General features: G+C 47.6%; 1 protein-coding gene across 1 annotated transcript in view; it reads left to right on the top strand.

The window, feature by feature from the left end:
• The first annotated feature begins 398 nt into the window (after nt 1-398).
• Nucleotides 399-22,665, top strand: part of FBN3 (fibrillin 3) — a 109,787-nt gene continuing 87,520 nt past the window's right edge. The window contains exons 1-4 of the mRNA XM_055806578.1: nt 399-478; nt 3,004-3,306; nt 19,863-19,945; nt 21,812-21,910. Coding sequence (XP_055662553.1) covers nt 3,137-3,306; nt 19,863-19,945; nt 21,812-21,910 — 352 coding nt within the window. The 5' untranslated portion in view covers nt 399-478; nt 3,004-3,136. The remainder of the gene's footprint in view (nt 479-3,003; nt 3,307-19,862; nt 19,946-21,811; nt 21,911-22,665) is intronic.

The following is a 22,665-nucleotide window of genomic DNA, read 5'->3' as shown; positions in this document are numbered from 1 at the left end:
GAAAGAAATTAAGTCCCAAATTGAAAATGAATTATTTTTCTCTAACTCTTTTGATGTGAAGTCGCTGTTACTAATGCCCTCCTGCAGCTCCAGCCTAAATTTGGGACAAGCAGTCACCGCATCCAGCTGAACTGAAAGCATTCCCTAATTAACTGAACCAAACGAGCCCTCGGCTCAGGAGGAACGGTTTAGGTGATAATCATGTCTGCATTCAGACGTCTCTTGCTAAACCCAACCTCTCCCCCAGCCCCTCCTTGAAGTTAAAAACTTTTGGCTGAAGAATGTGGTAGGGTTGTCCTGGCTGCTCCCACTCCTCCTGCACCCCTCTCCGGCGCAGGGCCCTCCCCCTGGCCGCTTCGGATGAGGCTGTACCTTTTCTTCTCTCCTTCAAGAGTGAGGGTTTTATTCCCTTCTTTTCTGCCCAGATCTCCACTAAACAAAGGAGCTCTGGGCACATCACCAGTTCCAGGACGTAAAGGTATTTAAACAGTTTCAGACTAAATCCAGAGCTGCATAGCTAAGAGCTGATTTCTTTCTCTTTATCTGCCTAATTGTTTCTCTGCCTAATTGTATTTTATTGCTTTTTGCACAATTTTTTATTGAATGACTTAATTTGCACACTCAAAGGCATGGTTTGTCTTTCCTGATTCCCTCCAAACTTGCAAATCAGTTTAAAATTGGATTTAGTGGTTGATTCTCTCTTTGCTTTGTCAGTGTATTTCTTACAAGTGGTGTTTGATGGAATTTCTCAGAGCTGAAAATAATTTTTGAGCCTCCTTTTTTTTTTTTTTACCCCTCTCTTTTGGTGGTGTAAATGACTTTTCCATACTCTCTTAGTAAGACTTGTGTGAACGCTCTCAGAGTATGTGCCTGTGCATCGATCATTTGTCACGCTTCTAACTTCTCCGTGAGGAAACGGATGCATCTGGACTTTCTTCAGTTTAAATTTCTGCACGAAGGGTGTTAACCCCCCGAAGTGCAAAACTTTTGTGCTTTTTACGACTTCTTTTTCCATCTGTTCTCTGTGTTGGGAGCTGTGGGAGCAGAGGCAGCTCTCCCTTTTGTCTCTGGAGAGAATCCCACCGCAGCCCTCACAGGCAGGCGTGTAGCGGAGCAGCAGAGCTCCCAGGGCTGCAGGAAGGGCAGTTTCTTTGTCTCTGCCTCCGCTCCAGCCCTGCCTTTTCCCTTCCCACTCTGTCTTTCTCATTCACTGCACTTGAAATATTACAGCCTGAAAAATGCATGCCCTGGAGAGATCAGAGATTCCCAGCTGGGACACTGGGAGCAGTGAGGTTTTGGTTTTTTTTTAATTATTTTTTTTTTTTTCGGTCAGACACGTTTTCTGTCTTGTCTGATTTTTTTTTTTTTGCCTGTTTTGGGGCTGGGCTGGAATGGGAAAGTGCTGCTGTGGGAGAGCAAGGGGGACAGTCAGGGGAGGCTCGGGGGCCCTGTCCCTCCCCGCTCGCAGAAGCGGCAGATTATTTCCACTCTGGGGTGGAGATTCCTCCCTGAAGGAACTAACTTTTGGGGTCTCGAGGTGAGAGATGCTTTCTGACCCTGGCCAGCAGGAGGAAGGAGGGGGTCCCCATTTACTCCAGGCAGAGGTGGGGAATGGGAGTTGGGGGGGCAGCGGCGGCGGTGGTGGTGGTGGTGAGGAAGGAATGGGAGCAGGAGAAGGGGATCTGGTCTGTGGAGCACGTTCCCCCACGATCCATTTCATAGAGCCTTTCCACCGGGCTTTCTTGCAGCCTGCCCGCTCTCCCACCCCGAGCCCGCGGGCTCCTGGCACCCATGTTGGCACCCTCAGGCTCAGGCCACCCACGGTGTGCTGGGGTCCTGGCCCCTTGCCCAGGGCCACTTGCCTTTGCCCCTGCAGGGGCTCCAAGCTGCTGCACAGACCACTGCAGGACGGGCTGAGCCCCGGCTGCCCTCCAGGCTCTGCCCCACCGCCTGCCCAGGGACCCCCCATGCCACCCCGCCCCCAGGAAGGGGCTTTGCTCCTCAGGCTGGGCTCAGGTCCCCGGGGGCTGAGGATGTGCCCTGGCATGCCAGGGTCTGGCCCTAGCCCAGCTGGGGCCACCTTGTCGGCTCAGCTGCTGGCCCCAGCCCTGGAGAGCTGGCCATGCTGTGCTTGCCCCAAGGTGTCCACAGCTGGAGGTGTGAGGGCTGCCCTTGCTGCCTCCATTAGCCCTCTGCCCCCCTCCACAGAGGCTGTGGACCCTGCATCATCACCACCATCCTCCTCCTCCCTGTGGCCTCTTGTGTTCAGCTGCCTGTCCCCGCTCGGGAACTCTCCTGTGTCCCTCCAGCGTGCCCAGCGCTCCGCCTTCTCCTCTGTCCCGTCACCCTCTATGGAACCAGGCTTAGCTTAATGCCCTGTGCTCTAGCCCTGCCTTAGTCTGCCATCTCACTCCATCCCATGATGACCTTTTTGCCCAGCTCAGCACTGGTGCACATGTTCCTCTGACGGGTTTGCCAGCAGCGCACTCCCCACAGCTAACTAGAATCACCAGGTATCTGGGAAGTGGTTTTCCAGCAAATGATCTCCATGCCATGGACTGCCCGCAGTAAAAGGGCGGTAGGACCTGGGAGGATGGTCCAGAAATAGGATCTGATCAGTCTTGAAGTTCTGCTCTTGCTTCATAGCCCTGCATCTCCTGCTGTGCCTCTGAGCCAAGGCACCGTGCCGAGGTCCATCCATCAGGAGGGCAGGAGAATCGATGCAAGGGCAGAACCGTGCCTGGCAGGGATCTTCCCTTGGGAAAGAAAGGTTTGGCAGCACTGTGGTAGGGAATGACAGCGTGAACAGGTTGGCTGTATGTATGAGGAGCCAACCTCGGTGTGATGGTATGACCCTGCTGTACTAACTCCAGGTTCTAACTAAGTAACCTGTAACTAAGCCCAGGCAGGGAGGGGCTGCCTGGCATGATTAATAATTTAAAAAATGTGAAAGCCTTTAAGAACACTTGTGTGTCTCTCTCTCTTCTCTCTTTTTGCTTCTAGAAAGGGAACAGCAGGACGGCACCTTGGCGCTTAGAGGCTGCTGCCAAAACACATCCTCCACAGAGGCAGCAGGGACCCTCCAGCTGGAAGAAGCTTTCGGGGCAGCTGGGGGGATCGAGGAATACGTGCCGTCATGGGGGTATTATGGCTGGCCAGGTTCATGCTGGGATGTACAGCAGTTATGTATGTGGAACAAGCCCAGGGTCAATATGAAGGGGACTTGCAGACAGACAGATTTGCAGGCTACGAGGAAAGACAGCCAGCAAACAGAGTGAGAAGAAGAGGCCAAGACACTTTACGAGGGTACGTTTAATGTTCTTTTCTATTTGACAAAGCAGAACTTGCGTTGTTAACATACAGAATCGCCTTTCCTTGAGCCTGGGAAGGAGCCCGCTCTGCAGACCTGCGGTAGGAGGAAAGCCCATGCCCCAGGGGCAGCTGAGCAGGGGGCTGTGCACCCAGCTCTGCTGCTGTGCTCGGGAGACCACAGCCCGGCGGTGCTCTGCCTGTCTGCGGGAGGGGTGCGGGGCATTCAGCTGGGGTGATGGCTGTGGCTGGGCTTTCCACTGTCAGTACTGGGGATGCTGCCAGCACAGGGTCTGATTGCCTTGGGTTTGCTGCTACCTGTCAGTGCTCAGGGCTGTATTTTATCAGAGGTTATTGCCTCCGATAGCTGCTTTTACAGGATGGTTGTTGCTAACAGGAAGATGTCACGCGACATCCCTTGTTGTGCAGCATAGTTGTGGCTTGTGGTCTCACCTATAGAGAGATCGGTGTCAGAGCTGGACCTGTGAGCGTTTTCCACCTGAGGAGGGAGACAGGGCTCAGCTAGAAAATCCTGAAGCTTGTGCTGGAGCTCAGCTGTGTTCGCATGCTCTCAAGATGGTTCCTGGCCCCGGCGTTGATTCTGGGTTATTTTAAGTTTGCCTGGCTGTGGTTCTTGGAAAGTGTTCCCGTGTCAGTGGGCAGAATCAGAGCAGAACGTGATACACGCGCAAAGCCTGGGCTGCGCCAGAGTCCTCCGGCACTTGCTGGGGAATGCTGCTTGAATGGGATGGAGTGCCGTGCTTGCAGCCCAGACAGGCAAATGTGCCGTGTTTGGGCTGGAGCTGGAACACAGAGCCTGGCCGTCGAGTTGGCAGGGGCAGCGCTGTGGGGCTGGCGGCATCTGCTCTTGGAATTCAAATGTGCGCGGTTGCTCCCGCCTGCTGTGGTGGATTCGGAAAAGATGGGCAGCAGCTGGCCTGGGGGCTTGGTCTTCTCAAAAGTAGCTACCAAAAGCAGCCATCAGCTCACTTGCAGGGTTAGGGACAGCCTTTGTCTCCCCCAGTGTGACCTGTAAGTACTTTCACCGTGCTCCTCTCTGTCCATCATTCCTCAGATGAAACATCCCAAATCTTTGACTCGTGGGGATGAAGGCCATTTCTTGAAAAGGATGGGTTGGCATTTTACCAGATCCAGAGACTCCTGTTCAGCCTGGCTGCCCAGGGCTGTGTGTGATTCATTACTGTGCTCGTAATGGGGATAGAAAGGATTGGAAGGAGTTGGTGTGTGCATGGATATTGCTGTCTCATGTAGCCTTGTGAAGAGAAGGGAAGGGCAGAGCAAGGAACTGATGAGTGTTTCCATTCCCCACTGGACCTGGGAGGAGGTCACTGGTGTCTGCTGGTCTTATGGTCCTCAGAGACTTAGATGATCAGTTTCTGCTTTCAAAAAGGATTTACAGCTTAAATCCTTGTGACTTTTGGTGAGCCTGAAGGGTCCAAATCCCAAGTGCATTTTAAAAATGAAGCCCAGATTCCCAAGTTAGAAATGGCTTCTGGAAACCCTTCTGTACTTTAAAGCCTCAGACATGGACCGACATTTAATTAATACCAAATTATTGGTTGTGTAAGTTCTTAGTGGCCACACAGTAAGTTCGGGGCAGGATAAGAATCAGGCCTGAAGTGTCCAGCTCCCAGTATCCTGCGGAGAGCAGAGGACCACATTTCTGCTTTCCTCATGCCCTCTGGAGCAATTGCTGTAGGAAAAGAGAAAAAACCCACTGGGATAAGTGCAAGGTCTGTTTAAGGAAGCCTGTGCAACGATAATTTAAGACAACTGAAGAATCATTGTTTCATGGCCCTTGGGAGAGCAGCCTTGCTCCAAGGGAGGGAATCATGGTGGGCAACAGGGGAAGCTGGCAAAACTCAGAGTAGCTGGAGCTTCTGCCCCAGGCGCTTCCCATGCTCCATGTCAAATGACCCTGACAGTCTCCTAGGTTTGGTGTCCAAATCTCTCCTTCAGGATTTCCAGCCCTTCAGCAATCTCTCTCTTTTAAAATCTCCCTTTTTACAAGCAGAGAACACCACTTGAGATGAGAAATCTATTGAAGAGTGATGTTGTAAATAATGTTCTACTGGGCTTAGAAAGCAGCTACAGATGTCGCCAGCTACGATGCTGTAGAGGGGCCTGGCAGCTGGTGAAAGCAATCTCCTGCAGAGCCACAGACACGGTAATTTTAGCTGTAGATTCCCCCAACAGCACTAGTCCCTCATCTTTGTACTGTGGCTCGAAACAGTTCTGGAGAGTTGCAGCTTGTGGATCAACATCTTCTTCCCTGACCTGGGTTTTGCTGCCTTAAGGTATCGCGATTCTTTGCTGCTGTGAAATGTAATGGAGTTTGATACACTTCTTTGGGAAAATCAGATGGGTCATAGTTGAAGGTTTGAGAGGTTTGAGTCACTCAGACTAGCCCTGCAGTAGCAAAAGAAATGAATGAACAGTGAGTTTTCTTGGTGCAGCGGTAAAGGAAGGTAGGGTTGTCTTTTTAAACTTGGTGTTATTTTACAATGCAGGTGGCGTATCTTGACTATTGTCATGATTTGTGGAATAATCTGCAACGCCACACCTCTAAACACACATCTGAACCTCTAAACACCTTTATTTGTGGTATCTATTTTAAAAGTTTATGACACTATTTCAAATATATTTACTTTGGCACTTGCTTTCAAAGGCCCACAACTTTCTTTTTCAGAGAGATAGACTAATTTAATCTGAAATATCTTCAATTTTGAGATTTTCTTTGATTCTGAGGCTTGCATGCAAGGAATTTAAATGGAAATGGAATTAAAATACAGCCAAGCTTCTAGCTGCATCACATGGGCCTGAAGTGGCAGTTTCCCTGGTGTGCCCTGGGCCACCATCCTGAACACTCTGGTTTCTGTGAGCATGTTCAAAATTTTGTGTATCAGTTCAGAATGGAAGGAAGAACAGACAAAAGGATTTTTGAGGATTTGCTGGTTAAGGCTAATGATGAAGCAGTGCAGGGTCCTAACTTATGCTTCCTCTTTTCCTTTGTGAAGACCTTCTGCTCAGGGCTTCTGGGCTGTCCATAGCCCTGTCTTATTTGCTTCTTGAAATAATTTGATTTCCTAACCCAAGTTAGTGTTTTCCTTTCATACACTATGCTTAAGACCTGCTATCCTGCCAGATCTCGAAGCCTTTGACAATGTTAACATGCCATTCACAGATTGCTTTGTTCATGGCAGAAATGTTTTTGCTCCCAAAACGGATTATGACAGACAGATGGATACATTAAAGGACTCAAAGGACAGTCACGTATCTTGACGAGCTAGATCTGGCTCTTGGTATGTGCCTTCTTTTCTCTTGGGTGGGTGGAACCATGGATTCCCTCCATCTCTAGATTGTGTTATATCACAACTGGGACAAGAAAATAGAATCGCGCTGGAACTGCAGGGAGAAGTGCGACCCAGATGTCTATAGGAGAATTTTTACTAAGTCTGGAAGAATCAAATACCCAAATATATTTGGTGCTTCTTCCTTCATTTTCTCTTAAATGTGTTCTACTCCTACACACAGCACAAATAACTTCCTGTGGGTTTCTCAGGAAAGGCTTGAGTAAGCCCAAGCAGCACAGGATATCTGCTCTCTTTGCAAGTTACTTTTTGTGCAGTCTTAGTACTAACAGGAACACACAGAATCATTTAATATCATAAATCCTGTAGTGAGAAACTGCTCTCCAGTAACTCCAGTGCAGCCAGCACCAGCTCTCCTTGCTGGTGTCTGGAGTGAACTGGCTGTGCACAGGGACAGTTGTAGGTGTCTTGGTAAAAAAGGCTTCAGCAATGCAGCAGGAAAGGTTGTCTTAAGTTTCTGCTGGAAACATATTTATCTGGAGCTCTGTTCCCATCCCAGGCTCCTTTAATAAAGGGAAAAGTATGAAATAAATGCAAAGCATGAAGTAAATGCAAAATAAACAAGCCTTTTATTCATCAATTCTTTTACAAATAACAATTAATAAAGCAATGTGGAGCAATAAATCACAGCCAAAGCCATGATTTAATCTGTCCTTAAACTCATTAAAGTAGAGACAATTTAAAATGACGGTCTCCTGAAAGGAATAGCACTGACAAATCCATTTATGAGGCAGGATTTGAATAGGATTATTAGTTTAATGAACTATTGAACAGTTTCCAAGAGCAAGAATGTGTTTAACAAAGGGGAAAGAAAAGATGATTAGTCTGCAGCCAGCTGAGCTGTTTGCTGGCAGTATGATTTCCTGTAAGTTCATGGCTGCCTGTTTTTTCAAGTAAGAATAAAGGCTCAGCTATAGCCTGACTTTAAACACAACTAATTATGTCAAGCCCTTTAATTATGAAATGGCCATTGCAATTGAGAAGATGGTTGAAGAGAGGATGTTTGGGGAGGCGTTTGTCATACCGCTTCCATTTATACAAAATGACAGAGAAACGTCTGAATTGGGAATGGGGAATACGAGGAGTTTCCAAGCTGCTCTTCTGTAGATTTTTTTGACACCTTCTTATTTTCCAGCTTGATGCTGGGGCGTGGAGGGGAAAGGCACGTTGCAACTGCAAAATGCCAGCAGAGGAGGAGTTGCTGGGAGGTGGGTGACCTCTCCATCCACCACACTCACCCAGGGAGGAAGCCACGGGCTGTGGTTCTGGGCCACGTGGCACCAGCCTAAACTGGAGCTGATGTGTGACGTCAGGGGGGCATTGGACATAGCAGAGATGAGCTTCACCAATTTTGCAGTTTACTCCAAGGTGTGTGCAGTGAGCATGTGATTTCCAGCAGTGTTTTAATCCCACTCAGTCCCTGACGTTGCAGTTCCACAGGCATCTCTGTACAGGAATTATAAGAGGGTTTGTTTGACCAGCAGCATTTGTAATTTTCTTCACCCTCGCTTTAGGTTTTCTGTGAAACGTGTGCCTTTAAAAAGAGCCGATGCCCAAAACACAACCAGCACTGTTGGATGTTTCGTGATCCAGGCCCTGATTCTGCCTCTGCCAAGCTCAAGCATAACGTTTTAGTTGACTTTGAAAGGAGTAAGCTCCAAGTGGGAGTCAGCGAATCTTTTCTGCAGTGTTACCATCTCTGTGCTGCTGTAGATCTGGCGAGAGGTATTGATTTCCTGGGCATCCCAGGGTGAAGACCTTTAAATACAGAAGTTCAGCTTTTGTTCCTTATAAAAATAAAAAAATAAATTGATTTCTTGACCTTGAATTTGTAGAAAACTTGCTTGGAAATGAAATTCTGTTTAGAGTAAGAACCAAGGTGCTACTAAGAGCTGGTGGAAGCTAAAATGTCCCATTTCTTAACTTAATCCTATAGTTTAGGTAACCAGACTCTCTTGTACTGATTGTGTGGGCTGTTCATGAAAAGTGTGTCGGTAGCTATGGTGATGTAAATACCCCACAAAATTGCTTTTCTAAGTATGTCACTAATGACAGCAACTGAAACTACGAGCATGCATAGCAAAGAATAACAGGGTTCCAGTATTTATTAAAAATTGTCATCTGAAATGGACTGTGCTGCTTGTGGTTGCCCACATATCATCGCAGTTGGACTAGATGATCGTTGTAGGTCCCTTCCAACTGAAATATTCTCATCTATTCCATGCTAAATTTCTTACAAGCTGGAGAAATGCATGTTTGTGCATGCGCAGGGGCCTCTCCATCTGCAAGGAGGCAGCTGTGGAGCATCTCCACTTAGAAATGAGGAGGAGGAACATGGCAGGGAAGAGCATGGTCAAACTGCAGCAAATCTTTCTTGCCTCCCCCCATTCCTTGGGCAGGATGGGGGTCTCCATGCTCCAAAGTAAAGGTGCAACTGGAGCTTCTGTCCCCGTGATTCAGTCACCTCTTCTTGAGCACATTTTGGCTGCTTCCAGGTCCATGTACTCCACACGTGTAAACCTTCATATTTGTTCATAAACCAGAGATAAAATACTACAAGCAACAGAAGGAGCAAAATTAAGGCAGCAGCTGGAAACTTCTGACTGAAGACTCTTGTTCCTAAATTTTCCTTGTGTCTTGATTTATATTGTGAAATGGTTGATCTTGGACTTCTGGCCTAGGCTGGTTTCTCTTGTTATTGGCAGGAAATGTGAAGGCGAGTATTGGCATGGCAAAAGATTATCTGGCAGAGAAGTTAATAGCTTATATGGGTTTTGTTTGGAAGTTTTAAGAACTGTATTTGAAGTTTTGATTTATTTCAGATATTAAGGGGGAAAAAAGATGGAAGAATTGGTAATGCTGCTTTCCAAATGAAAGCGTTAAGCAGTTCCTGGAAATCGGTTGCATTTTTAGCCTTTTTTCAAAAGAAAGTCTTCTGTACGGTTCCTTGCTGATATATAGGATTTAAATTTAAATCTGCACAAATAAGGGAAGATATTCCCTTCCATCATGTATACAAAATAATGTGAGTAAAGGATGGAAAAAATACCATTATTCACAAAGGAAAGGTGTATAACAGAAGGTTTTATAGACCCCCTTTGCTAGAAAAAATAATCATAAGCATTATTGGGCTTGAACTTGGCATTAACCTAAGCAGATGGAATCCAATACCTATACAGTCTTTTTAACACTTTCCTTGCATTTTGCTTCATTCCTTTTACAAAACTGAATAATAATGATGCATCTCTTAAAAATTATACACACAGCCCCCCCCCCCCTTCTTTTTTCCTCATAAATTTCAGCTAAAATTCAGGTGTCTACCCTGGTGTCAGCTTTGCATGGCTCAGGTCACCTAAACTTGGGCAGTAGTTTCTTGTAAGCACATATTGATTTTGGTGTGATCTAACCAAAGGTGGGGGCCAGGCAACCTTCTCAGCCTGGCTTTCTCTCTCCATATGTGTGTCCGGAGCCCCCGTGTGCAAGGGGTCCCTGCGTGAGTGCAGGGATGGTTTTTGAGCTGGGGATGCAGTTTTGTACTGGGAATCCTGCGGTCCCTGTTGGGACTTCCCTTCATTGTAACCTCTTGCTCCATCACCTTGCTGATGACCTCACTGAGAGCTGCATCTTGGCAGGAGAAGGGCAGGGGGCTGAGGTACCATGCTGTGATCTTTCAAGGCTGCATCTCTAGATTTGAGGTTGCCTTCCCCCAGGCACCCACAGCTGCCTTCTGCTCTGAAAATTGGTAGGAAATTCAACCCTGGGCACAGAGGCAGAAGTAATATCAAACATTAAAAAGACCCACTTAATGCTGTTTCAATTTCAATACAAAGAGAATTTAATATGTATTAGAAGGAGAAATGTAAAAATGATCTGAAAAAAATAATCTATCCCCATTTGCTAATAATATAAAAATCAAAACAGTAAACACCTGAGCAACTATGTTTGAAACTGCATAATTGCTCAATTAAAAAGCATATATTTTGCTATGCATTTTCCTGGTTAATTAAAGTGCTAAATGAGATGTCAAGACTATCTTTAGTTTCAGATCATCCATTCTCAGGGAAAAACTACAATGTAAAAACAGAGATTAAAATAACTGCTTAAATTAAGGCTTCCTTTCTGTTAACTGAAATAACAAAAGAAAAAAAGCCTCTGTTCACTTAAACTAATCTTTCTTGCCTAGAGCCCCTCCTAGGAGGAGCAGTCAGTGATGCGCTCTTCCACCTCTTCCCAGACCTCCCCATTTCCTCAGGGAGAGCCACAGTGGAGAATCAGATGCTGGAAGGGCTCCACTTTCTCCGAGCATCTCATGTCAAGGTCTTCTGAGTCCCAGCTACTCTGGGTTCCAGCAGGGATCAGGTCAGCATTGCTGGGCAGCAGAGGTGGGAGAGATGCTCAGTAATGCTGCTGGGGTTTGCTCCAGAGGGACCTGTGCACCAGTTCATGTCATCTTTATCCCTGGGGATGGAGGCAGGAGTGCTCCTGGGGCCAGGGAGAGTCAAGGGTCTCCAGCAGCAATGTGGGAGGCACTGTCAGTCTGGGGCTTTGTTGAGATCGGAGAAAAATGTTTCTGTTGCCATGGATGTCAAGTCCAATATTACAGGTGTCGCTGAGAGGCTTAGGGAAGCGATCCATCGCCCGGCTCGGCAGCCTCGGGATGTGCTGAATTCTGAATCCCTTGGGGCTTGCAGTATTACCCAGCAAAACAGCCGTCGGCAGCTTACGGTGTGTGGCTTCGACTGGTGGTAACAAAGTCAGTGTCTTGGCACCTCCAAAACCAGATCCTTAGGACCAAAATAACTGAAATCACTGGGACTTGAGCTCATTCCTAAAAGCTAAACGGGTGCTGGGCCACTTTGCAGAGTGAAGGGCGATGTTCTGGGTGGGAGCAATTAACATCTCTCTGCAGGACTGAATCTGTCCCCTTGCGTGAAGCGGGAGGCTGCCTGGTGAAAGCAGCTGCCTTCTCCAGTGGCATCGCTCTGCTTTCTCACCTGTGAATTACTTATCAGACTGCGTACAGTGCTTGGACACATAGAGGCCTAGGGAAATAAGCAGCGAGCATACAGACAGCATGGTCCTAGGCTTGTAAGACTGATAAATCACTGAAATAAATACTCGCAGTACATTTGAGAGATCTGGTAAGGCAAGAACAAGGAAGACACAAATATGCTGCCCTTTAGGCCAAGGATCTAAAAGTCAGCATTGTTTCCAATCTGTTCTCATGCTGTGACACAATCCCAAGTCCCGCCGGATGGGCAGATGCATTACCCAAAACCACTATCACATTTGGCAGTAATTATTGTCCCCCTGGTGATCTCCACTGAGGCCAAGGGTGACTGAAGCCTGCGATGGTGTTCCCCGGTTATTGTGAGAAATGAACCTTGGCACCCAGCAAAGAACCAGGCTGAGATCAAAACCAAAAAGCATCTTGAATTATAGGAAAAAATTTCCAGCTCAGATGGAGAGGTAGGATCATTGTTCCTGGAAAAGCCACATGCTTAAGTTATGTAAGACTCGAGAATGCAGTGGTAACACTCATGCGCGTTCTTCTCATTTGGCTCTTTGCATAGGCATGAATTTCATGATAAGAGGAGGGGTGGGGGCAGGCAGATAATCTAAAAGAAACTTTGTCTCTTCCCTAAAGCAGATGGGGATAGCAGACAGCCCTCCTTTTTGCAGTACCAGATCAGAAATCCCTGCTAGCCTGGCAATAGCTAGATTTTCACTGAGCTGCCGAGTTTACAGCAGAGGATAACTCTGAACGGCTTGGGGGAATCTAGAACAGTGTTTGGGCTGGTGGCCCTTCCAAGAGCTCAACAAGTAGAAGTGCATTTAGAATTGGCTAAATCTGCTGCTGGAGGGTTCCATTTCCCCATAAATATTTCTAAGCTGAAATTTAAAGACAGAAAAAAACCCCTGAAAATAAGGTAAGGGACAGGGAAGGTAGTGACTATGAAAGCATGCCGAGGGCTTTCCATTAATCCCGTGTAAACTGTCAGAATTGCTGCACCCCAAACTGGATGTGTTTGTGGAGCAGAAGAGAGATTTTTCATGTCTCTCAAGATACCTAGAGAATCCAAAGAGGGAACGGAAGAAAAATTGAGAGGACTGGGCAAGCTTAATGGACTCCTAAAATGAGGTGATTGTGCTCAAGTGGAAGAGGGAAAAATGGCTCCCCTGGATCTGCTGGCCACGCTTCTCCTAAGCTAGCCCAGCGTGTGGGCTGCTGCTGGGCTGGTTTCTCCTGTGATCAACCTATCCTCCCTGTTTTGAGGACAAAGATCATGGATGCAATCTCTTATCTCTTGATCGTTATGTTTGTGGCTGCAGGGTTAAGCTGTGGTGCTTCTCGTCCCTTCAGGTGCTGGTGGGAAAGTTGCTACTCACCCTTTCATAAAGCGCTGGGCTCCAGCCCTACTACTAGCCTGCACGGTTGTACTTTGGCAGCACAGGAGAGTGGTTTTTACTGAGTGTTTTGTTTGAAACACTTCAAGAAAAAGGAATTTGTGCTTGGTCACTTGCCTAACTTACATCTGGGGCCTGGTAAAAGTGCGAGCCATGCTTTTATTAACAACGTCTTAGTTTACAAAAGTGAAGTGGTATGAATTTCTGGGAGCGCCTACTCTGTAACCTTGACTTCTCAGCAAGAGAGCAGGGGAGACCTGCAAGAGTTGTAAAGTGTTGGCATCTCTGCCCTTACCAGGGGGCTCAAACTGGTCTAGAGAACCATTGCTCAGCGCAGCCGGACCCTCCTAGCTCAGACTCCTTTTCTTGAACGCAGAACATTGTGGAAAGCAGTGCTCAGGAGACATCCACAGCGCTGGGGACCTGTTTTCACCCAGCAGGAAGAAGTTTTAGATTGTATCAAGGAGGGAAATAAAGAATGACTGTGATAAATAAGGAAAAGGGTCCCTGTGCTCAGGCAGCAAGATACCCAGTCCAGACTTTTCCAGGCAGACACAAAGAAAGCAATGAGCTGGGAGAAGTGTTTGCTGGACCCCTGAGCATGCAGTGAAGCAGACTAGTTCCAGGTTCACAGCTCAGGGAATCTCAGTCACCAGACAAAGGTCTGCACTTGGTGAGAAGAGCAGGAAATTGGCCCAAAGTAATGAACTACAGTGAATTCTTCCTGAATTAATATGTTGAATCCCCCTGGATGAGGCCAGAGAGAAGGAGAACATGTGAGCAGCCAGGGGAGCAATCCCTGCACAGACCAGAGCATCTCTGAGAATTACCCCAGCCCTGGCAATCCACCAATTTTCATTCATTTCTGTCTTCCTCTAATTTAAGGAATGGAAATACCACTTTTGAAGGCCGGTGACAACGGAGGTACACTGATTGCTCGTGACAGGGGAGACAAATCCCGGGCTGCTGTTTCTGCTGCCTGGAAAGCACATGCTACGCGTAGCCAAGGGTTCATTAGCTGTGGGTCTTGCTGGATGGCAGAAGTGTTCCTTGCAGGACACTGCAGTTATTACACAAATCAGCTCGTTAGTGACTGTGTAGAGCTTTCTGAAGGTGTGGAGAGTTCATTCTAGCTGGGTATTCTTTCTCCTGTGGCTGGAGGAGTGGACGAAGACCTGCATGCAGGCGTGGGTGTTGAGGATATAGCTGTGGGTGAGCAGGACACTCTGGGTGATTTGACCTCGGGTCTGGCTAACATCGGAGCCTGCAACGCGTTCTCAGCCTGGGCTTCATATGCTGTGCTGTCTGGCCTCTCCTACCTTTAGCAATGACTGCAGTTCTGCTGGGGTCGCATTAGGCATCTGGCAATAATTGGCAGGACCGAGACCTTTGCGGCTGCTTGCTCAGCTCATAGGCGACAGTTGGGTGCTTTAGGCTCTTTCCCAGGCTGCTGCAACAGCCTCACGCTGCTTGTGTTCTGTCCCCGCAGGCGGGCTGGCACCCCCAGCCTGGGGCAGCTTTCTGGCATGGACTGTCTCCCAGTCCTTGCTGGTACCTCCAGCTCCATTGTGGATTTGGGAGAGGTTCCTCTTGCTAACAGCCATGCATGTTCCCATCGCATGGCCACAGCTCTGCTCTGCTCCAGTGGTTTTTTCTTGGCATCTCCCCGGTTGCAGTTGGAGCCATTGCCAGCAGGCAGCGTTTGGTGCCATCAGTTGAAATTCATGCTTTGTGCCTGCATATCTCTGTAATCCTATTGTTTATTTAAAGCGGACAAACAAGAGGCATGGCCAGCATTGCTTTTTCCTCTGTCCTTTCTTAGCGTCACTTTTGGCCATATTTATTTTTATTAAAACAGGTCTGTAGCAGCTGAGCTCTTCCAGCCTTTTCCTCAGCTGCACAGGAGGTGGCAAGGGAAGATCTGCCTCGTGCTGGCAGGTCTCTTCTTGCATCAGCTGAATGGTGGGGGTGGAGCAGGCCGTGCGGTCCTGTGCCAGAAAGCATTGCTAGAAAGAGCTGGCACGAATGTGTCAGTTCTTATCTCTGTGGCCCCGAGACCCAAAGGAAAAGCCACGTGGGCGTTAGCACCATCTCTGCTGTACAACTGTGTCTTCCCAGGACTGCTGGGATAAAACCCTTTGCTACTGCTGGGGGCAAAGCTGAGAGTGAGCAGGGTAAAAAAACCTTCTTGATTTTTAATTTAGGGCTGATTGTTATGAAGTTTCTTGGCAGTCCTGAAATGCCTGTGGATTTTGATTATCACCAATAATTGGAATGTTGTGTGCAAGTTTATTGAATTTAAACTATTTTTCCTCTAACCTTGATCTTCCCATTCTTAGGAGCTATTCACTACAAACTAGGGTTGCTGTTTTCTGTTTAACAGCTAAATGAGACGCCTTCTATCCACACCTTGCTGATGAGAATGTGGGTTTCCAGCTTGTATTCCCCGGGACTGAGATAACTGCTGTTAATTTTAAAAAGCCATTTTGTCACTACTTTGCTGAAGATGTTATTTTTTTTCTTGCAAAACAGCATTCTCCTGATGGAGTTACTGCTTTGGAATCTAATTTCATTCTCCCTCTAGGTCATTTGTGTGACACCATTAATTTCAACCCATTCAAAATGGATTCTCCCCATGTTTTGTTTTGAAACTCTGCTAATTTTTAGCATATGCTTATAAAGGTTCAGTTTTGGAGGAACAATAGTGATTTTGTAGTTTAGCCTACTGTGTAACAGGGTGCCCAGGACCTCTTCCAGGACCCCTGCACAGAGCTTGATGAAATCCTTGGCCAACCGTCTTTCAGAAAGAGACGGTACTTGCCACCATAGTTAAAAATACCCACTTCGTTATCAATTTCATTCATCTTCCACTTCCTTCTGTCTTAGTCTATGGGATTGATGCCAGACACCTCTTCCTTCATGGATTTTGATCAGAAAAAAACCCCTCTTAATCTTTTGCCTGATAAAATGCTTATATGATGTTCTTTCATCTTCAACAAGGCTTGAAGCAGTCCGAGGGCAGGGTGTGAAGATCACTAGTGGCCACCTTCCTTGCATAGCTGTTCACACCCATGTGTTGAAAAAGAGAGGCCAGCAAACAGCTTCAGGTGGAAGCCAAATTGCAATATTTGGTGCCTGGCTATGAGTTGTCTGGGCTGCCCACACCTTGCACGGAGTCTTGTGTCAAAAAAAGATCATCCATCCACCCATCCCGCATGCTGGGAACCTGAGGGCTGAAACTTAGGCTTTGCAGGACCTCCATCTGCTCAGGGTGGGCTGCTCTTCGCCGTTCATGCCAACCACAGCCGTATGCCTACCTCTAACTGGAGATTTATACTTGAATATCAGTGGCAGTACTAGCTAGCTTTGCGTTTTATCCTAATGCAACCAGGAACTGCAACCCAAGATGTTCCCCCATCTGCAGGGAACCTTAATTCGTATGAGCAGAAACAGCTCTGTATTCAAGGTCTCCTTTTAACTTCGAGGCACAGCAGAAGCAACAGATGCCCAGGCTTTTGGAAAATGTAGGCGCTTTTGAGATCAAAATACAGATGTACTCTCCACCTCCAACCATAGCACCAAATGATTTTAGCAGAGCCCTCGATTCTGTGTTTGCAGGGCTGGTGAAGGAGGCTCCACTTAGCACCGGGCAAAAGCAGGTCATATGGAAAAACAGCTGTGGTGGTTTCCTACGCAGGTCATTGTGTGCTCTGGGAAAATTAGAACAGGGAAGCAGAGCAGCACCCTTGATTGCACAGAAAGTCATCCAACGTGGTCTGTGCTGTGCAGGGATCTTCTAGTCACCATTAAGAGTAGAAGCTCAGGTTGCTTTTACACGGGAACTTTGTTGCTCAGTAGAGAGTTCCTCAGAGTCTGCTTGCAGTCCAGCTCAGTGCTTTTGTCATTAACGCAAACGCTGCCCAGTTCCTTTTTCCAAGGGAAAGCATTCTGCTTCTTCCACTTTGGCAAGGTACACCTGCGGTGTATCTGCTGCACATCTGTGTGCCTGTTGCATGCCTGCTGCACATCTGCTGCCTATGTCTGCACACGTGCTGCACTTCTGCTGAGCCCCTGCCTTGCCTCTGCTGCATGTTTGCTGGCCGTGCTCCATGTGCCTTCCGTGGGACTGCTGTACGTACACTGGGTTTCTGCTATGTCTGCTGTGCATCCTGGCTCTGTCTGCTGCGTATCTGCTGTTGGCTGTGTTTTCTGCACGCACGTTGTCTGGATGCTTCATCTTGCTGTATCCCCCATGCGCCTTCTGCCATCACGCTGAAGGTGGAGGACTCGTGTGTGCCTGGGTTACTGATGCAGGGTGTTCTGGGATCCACTGCCTTCTCCCAGCCAGAACAGGAATCTGCTGCCCTAAAGCACTACAAATTCTTGCCAAAGTCCAGCCTGGAATCTGGTGGGTGGGCCCTACAGAGTGCTGCTGAGGTTGGCTGTGGTGCCCAGGGTGCTCAGCCATCCCAGCACCCTCCGCCTTCCCACGCCTGGCTCGCGGTGGGAACTTGAGAACTGGAGAGGAACTTGCAGGAACTTGAGAATTGCAACAGAGAGGAAGAAAATCTTCAAAAAAAAGGTCCCCACCACTCAGGCAAATTTTCCAGGCAGAAACAAAGGCAAGTTCAGGAAAACAGATTAATGACGCACCTACTGTAACAGAGACCTGGGGATGTGAGGCGGGACAAGCAAGTCCTGCAGCAGGCACTTCGTGACGTGGGAGGGGAGTAGAAACATCCATAGTTGTACACAGGCAGTGGTTGGGATGCTGCTTTACAGGGATGGAGGGAAGCTGAGGCGGTACCTGCCTTTAGGCACGTTCCTTGCTGGTGGCAGAATAACAGGGAAATAAAAAGAGACCATTCCCTGGAAAATGAAATTAATTTGCTGATCTAATTGAAGATCAGGGATGAATCAACATATTTTCAGAATTAAAACAAACTGAAATAGATCAACCAATGCTTTTGGAGTTTTTAAAAATCAGGCTCCAGTCTGCCAAATCCATAAATTTGGTCCCACGCACCATCTAGCTAGAGCTGTTTCTACATGTAGCTGTGATACGCAGGTAGTCGTGGAGGTGTATTTCACAATGAAATGAGTTACGGTGAACATGGGATCACAGAATCACGGTGTGGTTGAGATTGGAAAGGACCTCTGGAGCTCATCTGGTCCAGCCACCTTACTCAAGCAGGACTGCTAGAATTGGTTGCCCAGGAGCACGTCCAGACAGCTTGTGAGTACCTCCAAGGATGGAGACTCCACAGCCTCTCTGAGCGACCTGCTGTTCCAGTACTCAGTCGCTCACAGTGAGATGGCGTTTCCTTGTGTTCAGATGGGAAGCTCCTGTGTTTCAGGAACATCCCAAACTGCACAGCAGGAAATGCCAAATCTGATTCATTCTCGTAACCCTGTCCTGTCTGTGCAGTGGTGATGAGAGTTCCTATCCCCAGCCCCAGGCACTCCGCTGAAGTGATTGATGTAAAACTTAATTAAAATTAGAATGAGGATACAGACATTTTGGACAATAGATCCTGACAAACTAATCTGATATTTTCCTTCTCTTATCAAAGGAAAAATTAACTGGCTGTGTAACAACCTATACGGGTCTACTGAGTGAAGAGTCTTTGATATCTAATGGTTCTTTGATTCAGCAAGTAAAGATATAAGAAGATCCGACAGCTGAAACTAGAAGCTGGACAGACTCAGACCCCATAATAAAGCATAGAGTTTTAACAGTGGGGATTATTACTCGCTAGAAAACCTCGAAAGTGTATGCTCTTTTGCTGGTGATTTTAGTTCAAATTCTCATGCTTTTCAAAAAGAAGAGGCTGGAGGGTTGCTGGCCAGGGTCCAGGCAAGGTCTAAGCTCTGCGTCTGCACTTACCTCTCCTGCCTTCCCCCCTCTGTCTGATCCTGTGTTAGAGCCCTGGCATCTCTGCAAGGGGCTCGTGTGACTCTGCGCTTGATGACATCACAAGAGTATGAACATTATCTAGGTTTGTGCTTTTCATGTTTTCTTTCAAAAATTTCTCTTGGGGAGTCTGTTGGTTCACGCACAGATGTGTAGCACAGCATGGTGTGAATGGCATGCTGAGGTATGTGCTTGGGCTGGGTTTCCTGCTGTCTTTCCTATGTGATTTGATTAAACCATCCAACAAATGAAGACAAAAGCATGGGCAGCCTGTCTGAGGGACGAGTTGGAGTGTGGAGGAATTTCGTAATTGAAGAGTCAGAAAGGAAGAGAAGGACTTTGTCCACCTTATGCATATGGCACTGCTGAGCTGTATTCCCGAGGGACAGCTGTCCTCTTCCCATCCAGGTTATCAAGTCCTTCTCTTGCCTGTGTCTCTGGGGTTTTCTGCTGGCTGGTACCTCTCTCATCCCACGTGGAAATGCAGGTCTCCAGCTGACGGTGTCTAACCCCGTGGGTATAGTCCCGTGCCACAGCCTCGTGGCAGGGCAGACCTGCCTGTGCCTCAGTTCCTCGCTCCTCCACCTAGTCCCATGGTCACTGTAAGACCAAAGCCCCAAAGCATTTTGCACAGGGAGGTCAGAAGTCAGTAATTAAAATAACGTATGGTGGCTCCTTTTGGTGGGAACTAAACAGGCTCACAGGGAGGGAACGGAGTCTGGCAGAGAAATGTCACACAAGAAGCTATTCAAATGCTCTCCTACAGCGATGATACATGCTGAATTTATCCAATGGCACTGCACAGAAACAGAGGAAAAAAAATTGTTTTTAAATTTCAGACCCAATGTCTGTGGCTCGAGGTTCCACTCCTACTGCTGCCCCGGCTGGAAAACGCTGCCTGGAGGGAACCAGTGCATTGTCCGTGAGTATCCATTTTCCCATTAAGGGCACCGAGGGAACTAACTGCCGTGTGGGAAGGAATGCGTCTCTTGCACTTCAGCAGATGACGGAACATTTCATAATCCACTGGGAGAGGAGCAGCGATTGCTGGGAGTTCTCCTCTCTGCAATGGAAGCAGGGTGGCTGCGACTGGTCCCCTTAGTGCGTGGCCTTTGATCCTTTGCCAAATCGCCGCTGCGTTCCCCATTGCCTGACAGTTTGTGTGCCTGCTTTTAGAAGGTTAGCCCTCACAGGAAAGCTCTTGGTGACTCCTGAGAAAGTTATTTTAGAGCTGCTTGTATAGATGAAATAGTTGCTAGAACAACAGCTAGATGCTGACATCGCAAACGTGATGTCATGAGACAGTGTCCGCAGGAATTTGCATCTGTCTTCAAGTGGCTACCCAAAGCAGGATGGTGATTTAGGTAAATCACACCTCTCTTTTGGCCAGTAGCTTTCCTATTTGGAGCAGAGCATTATTGGACTCTGAAGTGCTGACATACACCTACAAAATCCATTAAGGGGCTGACATTTTGCATTTTGGTAGGCTAGAGGCATGAGCTATAGGGAGATGAAGGAGCCTGCTCTTTGGAGGACGCTCCTATGGGAAGTGTAAGTCAGCTCAGGAATAAATAAATGAGATTCTTATTGGAGACAATAGGGGTAATTGTACCTGCGTTTGGTCGGGTACAAACCTGATCCCAGAGCTGCAAATACTCTCCTCTCAGAGGAAATGGTCTCCGTTGTATTACAAGTGATGGGGCCAGTTGATGGGTCCTGGCACACGATGAGTAACCAGTCCCCGAGCATGGCATTTTACTCGCTCAGAAGAGAAGGGCAAGGAGGAGGCTTGATGTCTCAAGAGTTAAATGCATCCGACTTCACCCCAGGTGATGGTAAGACATTTACACCCTCTCCTTTCCTCATGAGAAGAGAAAGGCAAACTCACAAAGTGCTCCTCACCGTCCCTGGGACAGCAGATGCCCCACCGGGGATACAAGGCTTGAGTTTAATGCTGCAAGGCTTGAGTTTAATGCTGGCTGCAGCGAAGGGTTAAAGAACTCACAGCCAAATAGCTGCTCCGTGGCATGCGGGGTTAGCGACATTCAGGGTTGTCTGCTGACTTTTCTCATAACTGTAAAACATGCCATCTGGGCGGGAGGTCCTCAGGGGACTGTGTGTTGTAATTGTATTTATAAAACACACAGAGATGAGATACTTTCATGGGGCTCTAATAAAATCTCTGCTTACACAGGTGGAACAATACTGCCAGCTCTGCTCTTGGCTCCCATGGCACAGGAAGGGGAAGAGATTAGCAGGGGTCCTGGGCAAGAAAGGATGGGGACTGATGCGAAGGCATCCTGCTGATGCATCTCAGGCTGACTCAGCTCAGCCCCTCATTCAACAGGAGATGCACCTCCCTAACAGTCAGTTACCTCTGTGCCAGACCATAGACTGCAAAATGCTTCAGGGAAACACAAAAATTTTAAGGAAAAGAACAACCTGGCTCAGTGTGAACATCACTTGTCTCTGCTGAGAAACATTTTTAGCAGGCGAATGTAGTGAAATATGTCTTCCCTGTCCTCTGCTGGCTGAGAAAGCAGCATGGCAGCAGGATCAGCCGTAGCCTGTGGGAAGAGGAAGGTGTCTCCAGGAACTCCCAGTGAGCAAGTGGGTCCTTCCCACTGTCGCTCTGACCAGGCTCTTCAAGAGGTGCCCCAGCTTCCTTCCCAGGTTATTTTTCTTACAAGAGATGAATTCACACCCTTTTGGCAGCCAAAAACACATCTGTGAGCAAGATCACAGACTAGAACGTTGTGCTAATCACTGTGTCCTCCTCCTCCTCCAGCAATTTGCAGGAATTCTTGCGGTGATGGATTTTGTTCACGGCCAAACATGTGTACGTGCTCCAATGGACAACTTTCTCCCAACTGTGGCTCAGCTGGAGGTAAGAGAACATTGCTGGTGATTCTCCTCCCTCCAGAGGAGTTATGTGCTCTCTTAAATGTTTCACAGTCACAATGAAAGGAAATGTCTCTCTGTGCATCTCTGAAATATTGTGTGTTTTGACAGCCAGGTTCTAATCTGAATTGGTCAGTAGTCACAAAATCTTTCATTTCTTGTGGCACTTTTACTAAGGGTCCTCACTGCCCCTGATACCTGGAGAAAACTGGCCGCCTGCTTGTAATTTCTGCTACTTTGGTATGAGAAATCCTATGGGATACAGCTCAGAAACCACGTCTCACAGCAGCAAATAGCAACACTGCTGCCAAAGAGTCCATCCATCCCGGCTGTTCTTTGAAGTGGAATTAAATCTGTCACTGCTTTTGTTAACCAAATAAACGTTTTTTTCCAATGGAAAAACCATTAAGTTTTTCTTAGGCTGTGATTTGGATGTCAGGGAGAATTGCCCCATGTTTTTAGCAAACTGCAGTTGACACGATAAAGTTACCTGCTGGCAGAGCTGGGAATGCAGAAATGGCATTGCTGCTTTTTCTGCTTTGTTCTCCCATCTCAGACCTTCAGGAGAAAAAAATCTGCAAAGTTCTGGGAAGAGGACTGGGTGGCTTAGGTTTCTGAAAAACAAACTGTGGAGGACTCAGCAGTGACAGGCACATCCAGAAAGCAATTTCCATACCCCTCTGCTAATCCCTGCAGGATGCATTCAAGACCAGATCCTGCAACCACTCTGTTACCCTGCAG

The sequence above is a fragment of the Falco peregrinus genome, chromosome 5 (assembly GCF_023634155.1).
Source record: "Falco peregrinus isolate bFalPer1 chromosome 5, bFalPer1.pri, whole genome shotgun sequence".
In the NCBI taxonomy this organism is placed as follows: Eukaryota; Metazoa; Chordata; class Aves; order Falconiformes; family Falconidae; genus Falco; species Falco peregrinus.
The sequence above is the reverse complement of the archived record's forward strand: the minus strand, read 5'-3'. Positions and strand labels throughout refer to the sequence as shown.